At 38.1% G+C, this 6449-nt stretch overlaps 1 protein-coding gene across 1 annotated transcript; it reads left to right on the forward strand.

The window, feature by feature from the left end:
- Positions 1 to 5962, forward strand: LOC127534689 (zinc finger and SCAN domain-containing protein 31-like). Its single transcript, XM_051950557.1, has 2 exons — positions 1 to 302; positions 4592 to 5962. Exons 1-2 carry the CDS (start codon positions 131 to 133, stop codon positions 5446 to 5448), a joined length of 1029 nt encoding a protein of 342 aa, XP_051806517.1. The 5' UTR covers positions 1 to 130; the 3' UTR covers positions 5449 to 5962.
- Positions 5963 to 6449: the final 487 nt, after the last annotated feature.

Raw genomic sequence — 6449 nt, forward strand, 5'->3', positions numbered from 1 at the left:
ACTTCACAGTGTGACACCCGGCGGATAAACAAAGAAGTACGAGCAGCATTAGCTTCACTGCTGTGTGGACTGAGCTGTAAAACGGTTTTATTATAGTATCAGTTAAAAATATTAGAACATTAAGGTAACGATGTCTCCAACTGACTATCTGAGAGAGTTGATCAGCGACAGACTAACTGCTGCTGCTTCAGAAATATTCACAGAGTTTGAAAAAACCATCGTCCAGTACCAGGAGGAGATCGATCGTCAGCGCAGACTGCTGGATGTCATCTGGAAACCACACATCCCCTTACAACCCATAGGTGTGTATGTGTTTTGATGGTAAAGAATTCCACTTATAGCATGTAGAACATCATGAAGTGTTCAGGTGAATAGTTAACGGTGAACTGAGACACATTTTGAGGAAGAGAGAATGGGCTCATAATATGGTGTCTGTTAGTTGATGTTTGTGGAGTTTTAAAATCGTGATCGTTGTGTTGATTGACCCTGGAAGCAAGAACCAAAGTTTCCTTTTCAGAGGTGCTGGAAGTGTTTATCTGAACTACTCCACACTGACAGCAACTGCATTGTGTTATCAAACAGTTTAAGAATAAAACTCTGACAGAGGACTCAGTCATTCTGTCCAGAGGCATAATTCCATGTGAAGAGATCATTCATGATGTAAAGAAAGAGCACGTACAGAGTTAGAGAGTAGAGAAGTCATGTGTTCAACTGCATTCCACTATTACAGTTTTTTTCAATTGCTAACAAGCATTGGTCGAAACTGAAGTCACATGTTCAAAACTCTTAACAGCCTGCATTTCCATCATGCATCTCAGCTTAACAGTTCATCTCATCCCCAAAACTGTTTCTCACCAACAAAACACTTAATTCATGTCTCAAAATAAGCTCAATCAACCACAGCACTAGAAAATAGTCTCACTTTGGAAACAAACGCTGTCACTCTGAGCACGCTGAACCACAAAATACGAACAACAGAGAGCATTACATGAAATAAAGTTTAATCTTTCAAGTTTGAATGATTTCTTTTTAGATAAATCAGTATTTTACTATAAAATAAGGTCTTTGCATTTGAGTGTTCTAAATTATTGTGATATATTGCAACAAGAATGAATCAGGAATGCAGCAGTTTACTTCAACAACATTTACGTATTTTCTCTGTGTGTTTGCATAGGGACTTTAGGACCTTACAAAAAATAAAAAGTCTACTGTCAACAACAAAAAAATGCAGAATCTCAGAATTCAGAGAGCAGAATAGAAATCAAGATAAAACTCAAAAACCAACAACATGTACATGTATACTGTAACATTCACCTCCTGTCCTTGCATTTGGCCTCATGTTTCCATTCACGTAACATCTGATGTCTTCTCTGATGCACTGTGGGTAGAACCTTTTTGAGTGTCTGATCCAACCCTGGCAGGCCTCAGGAGAAATATCTCCACGCCCAGCATTCATTGCATCCAGCAAGGAGAGCCAGTTGTGTGGAGACTGATCATAAACTTTCCACCTCCATACTTAAAAAATTCTTCTATGGGTTCAAGAAGGGCGGGTATTGAGGTAAAAACAGCACAGACATCCTAAGATGTGCAGTGAACCACCCTGTCACTGCAGCAGAGTGGTGGAATGCCACATTGTCCCACACAACAACAAATGTAGCATTTCTTGCCCTTTGACCAGTCTCCACTGCTGGCATAAGTAGAATATGAAAGTCATCTAAAAAAAGAAATGAGTCTTTCTGTGTTGTATGAGCCAATGAGAGATTGATGTAAAAGCAAACCATCATCAGTTTTCAGCTGACAACTACACTCAGCTGTGTTTGGAATTACCTAATCTTTTCATTTATTTTTATTGTCAATATTTTGATATGATTTTCCATAGATTTCAATGTGGCTGCAGCAGAAATTCCCCATCATTCTGTTTTGATTGTGTTTTTAACAGTTTTGAACAAAGTGTGTTAGCATTTGAACAATGTGCTGTAAAGGTCTAGTGTTTTGCAGGTGGTGAACTAGTAACTGAGAAAAGAGTTCATGAATTTTGGTGACTGTGGTCACTGAATGCATTTTGTGTAAAAGCAAAGGAAAGTGATTCACAGTTCGGTCCACATGGACTTCTGTTTTGCAGACTGTGTTAAGAGTTTTGAACATGAGTCATTCCATGTCAATTTAACAAATGCTTGTTGCACCACTTTCTCAGATCCTCCCAAAATTTTTTTTGGGCTTTATTTGGGTAATTTTATGAACAAATGCAAAGTATTATGGTTATAAACATACAGTATAAGCAGTAATGATCTAATCTAATACCCATAGTCAGTCCAAACTTAATCCTCGCCTATGATTTTAGGGTTTTAAACTACTAAAAAAAGCAATTTATACTCCTTTTACATGGTCAGAATTTTTTCCCCTTCCAAAACTTTTACCCTTCTGGTGAGAAAAGTATAGAAATGAATGAAAATAAAAAAATACTGGACTGTGGAATTTCCCAAAATGTCCTTATTATTTCATGGGCGACTTTATTTTGGGTTTTTCATGCCTCTATTTTAGGACTTATTCTTGTGAAAAGACATTGAAAGAATGAATTTTCTTCTTTACTAATGAAAGTTGCATAAGGTAAAAGTTTTAAAACATTAAAATAAAGCTTATTTATTGATTTATAGGCTGTTGAACTCAGGTGTAGACCCAAAATAGCCTAACTTTAGGCATTAAAAAGTGCATGTGGGATACATGGTACGCGGTTCAAATTTTTTTGGAGGAACTAGTATGTGTGAAGTATGTGTGAACTTACTTTCATATTTGTTTCTTGTGCCAAAGATGAGCAACTGCTGAATCAATTTACTATACATTTTGATCCTCGTTTTTGTTTTTAGGAACCATTTACATGACCAACTAAAGATGAAAGATGAATCTGAAGCATCAGCATCGTAGTATAAGTTACAAAGGGCATATCTGAAGTTAATTATTATATAGACATTGTTTTTTCTTTCATACAGTAACTGAATAAGAAGAAATGACATCACTCCCAGACTGCATTCTCAGGACAGCCTCGGTATCGTATTTGACTTATCAGCTGAATTTGAAGATTTGCAAGTGAAATTCATGCACCCAAAAGGTCCCAGCAAGAAGTTCACATGGCCTAGAAAGGATGACGTAGTGTGGGTGCCTACAGCCCACATCCTCTGTCCAATCACTGCTCCTTCAACACGCCGTGGTGGACAGTACCACATATCTGGTGCAGATGATGGCCTGATTTCAGAGAAATTCAAGCAGTTCAAAGGACAGAAATAGTGGTGTGATAAGTTGGGGACAAATTACATGTTTTACATGGGACCTAAGGCAATATAACTCATTTTAACTGCAATATATTAGTTAGAATTCCTAAAAAACGCCTATAAAACATAGTGCATTTCTTGGTTAAATTGGCCATGAAGGATTCAAGAAACAATGTTGATACTTCAGATATCAATTATTCGGATGTTTATTGTTATACAGACAAAGTTTCATGTTTCTACTCCATGTCCCACATTGGTTTCTGTGCCAATATATGTATGGTGTTTTTCAGTCTGTTTCATAAATAGGCATCGTTTTGAGGTCTAAGGAGACTAGCTAGCTCTTGGATATTTTTAGGTTAGAGAGAACTTTTAAGGTACTTTGAGATTTTTATAACATATGAACCTTGTTACTTATTAAAATTTGTGAAAAAAATGCCTAAATTCTTGAAAAATGCCATTTTCGCCAAATTTTTAAATTGCCCTGTACCACAGAGAAATGGGTATATTCATTCCAAATTTTTTTTCCTGCTCTATTGTTAAGGTGTTTGAACCCTTCAGATCACTTGTAAGTCTATATCATCAGTCAGTTCCCAGTATTATCTTCCTAAATCAAGCCTTTCTACCTAACATATCAATTTCCGAGTGGAAAAATAGGGATTTAAATATTTTATAACTTAGCAAATAGCAATCATATGATGTTAAAACTTTGCAAGTAATCTATTCTTATGTTGGGATAGTTAAAAAAAAAGTTTGGAGATGATCAGAGGAGGTCATGCAACAAAATTTCCTCAGATTTGTTGAAATGAGATGGAATGACTCACATGTGACTTCAGTTTGGACCAATGCGTGTTAGCAATGGAAAAAAACTGTAAAATGTTGGGTTTCAATGATGAGTCAAATCAACAGTACAGTAAGCAGCAGTAAAATAAGAATAACATTAAAATCCAAATGTCCTGACAGGTTTGAAGGCTGAAGAGGACAGCAGCTTTATTCAGACAGATTTTACTGGATCCCATCAAACCTGTCTGTGTGGTGTGTAGAAAAGTACCCAGGGGTGTTTACCATTAGAATCTTTGTGATCCTGTATCCACTGTGGAACAACGTGTTCATAGAAATGTTCAGTCATTTGGAGATGCTTGTATCATTCCTGCTGCTGTTTCATGGCTCTAAGACTTCTATTATAAACCATCATATTCTTTTTGCATCAAACATTCGACTGTTGAGCTGATTTTGTTGGAGACAGCCAGTCCTGGACAAAGTGACAGATGTGTGTTCTCTCATCATCACAGTAGTAACCATTATCTTTTGTCTCTTTGTCCCTCCAGAGCTCCCACAGTCTTATGTCTGTGAGAATGAGAAGACTGTCGTTGACCATCAGCCCCATGACCAGGAGAGAAACTCCATGGTGGACCATGAGGACCCAGAGCCTCTACGGATTAAAGACCAGCAGGAGGAACTCTGCACCAGTCAGGAGAAAGAGCAACCTGGACTGAAACAGGAGACTGATACCTTTGAGGTGACTCCTACTGATGAGGAAAGTGACCACAGTGAACCAAAACCAAACAGTGATCAGCTCCTGTTTCACGTCTCTTGTGTAGCTGAGAGCCCAGATCAGGAAGGAAGCAAGGATGTAGACTCAGAATCAACTAGATGTATCGAGCAGAAACCAAGACATCAGAATAGCAGCAGTCACAGTAATGATGTAGACAATGCTCCAACGTCAGAGAGACAGTGTGATAATGACAAGGCAACAAAATCTCTAACGTGCGAATTCTGTGGAAAAGCTTTTGGGCATAGGTCAAGTTTAACAAAACATCACAGAACCCACACAGGTGAGAAGCCGTATACTTGTGAAACCTGTGCTAAAAGCTTCAGTCAGCGGGCCCATTTGACTGCCCACATCAGATGTCACACAGGTGAGAAGCCGTATGTTTGTAAAATCTGCGGGAAAAGATTTTCTGAATCATCAGGATGTAGAAGGCACACGGCAATTCACAAAAAGGAAAAGCCATATTCTTGTGAAATATGTGGGAAATGTTTCTATCGTCGGGACAACCTGGTACTCCACCTGAGATGTCACACAGGTGAGAAGCCGTACTCTTGTAAAGCCTGTGGAAAAAGTTTCCGTCATAATGCTAGTTTGAAAGCCCACATGAAAATCCACACAGGTGAGAAGTCGTGATCCTGAAACATCTGTGGAAAACATAATGTCAGAACTAAGCTTCAAACAACATGGAAGAATTGGTACAGGTTAAAAGTAGATGTTTTAGATTTAAAGCACCTTTAGTCTGTGCTTCAACAACAATTGTGAGGAAGTATGTAAGCAATCCTTGATGATTAGACCAGATGGAGTCTGGACTGTGGTGGTGGTGGAGCAGGCAGAAGAACCAAACTGAATGTCTGGATGGATATGGTATTGGTACAGACTGCTACATTTCTGCTATCATGACATCCTTCATCAGCAGAGCAGTGATTGGAGATATTGTGAAGCTGTTTGGAACATTTTCACATCCTGCTGAGAGAACATGGCTGTTCAGGTGTGAACATACTGCTGGAATCCACTCAGCTTGAGTTCTGCTGTCTTTCAAGTAAAAGGAAGCAACGAGATACAGAGACATTGTGACAGTAGGACACAACAGAGTGTGTCACTGCAGCAGAGGAGATCTGGACGTGAAATAAAGTTGTAATAAAACGTCTACAGCTCCATGACTGCTTCATGAAATGTTTTGAATGCATTTAAACAGATGAACAAGTTGTTTCATAATGAGTGTAACACTGAAGAGCCCCAGCAAGAATATCTCTGAGTCAGATATCAAAGACATAACCAACATTATTATGTTTTGAAGCAACACAAAAGTGCTTTTACTAGTAGTAGCTCCTGCAAATGTTAACACCAGAAATGTTAGAAACAGGTGAAGCTGTGTTGCAGTTTCTGCTGGTTTGATAAAGGTCTTATGCTATTTATTTCTTCTTTTATCATCACAAAAGTCTTTTGTTTGATTTGTTAGTAGGACCTCATGGTGTCGTCATACAGCACATTTATAACAACAGCAAATGAGTCACAGTGCTTTCCAGTGGAGAAATTAGGATGTTAAGAATTTATCTAACAAGTTTAAATGAGTCCACAGTATTATTAGTTATATAAAAGTTACTGACTAATTCAAACATTAAGCTAAAGCCCAT

The sequence above is a fragment of the Acanthochromis polyacanthus genome, chromosome 7 (genome assembly GCF_021347895.1).
Source record: "Acanthochromis polyacanthus isolate Apoly-LR-REF ecotype Palm Island chromosome 7, KAUST_Apoly_ChrSc, whole genome shotgun sequence".
Lineage (NCBI taxonomy): Eukaryota > Metazoa > Chordata > Actinopteri > Pomacentridae > Acanthochromis > Acanthochromis polyacanthus.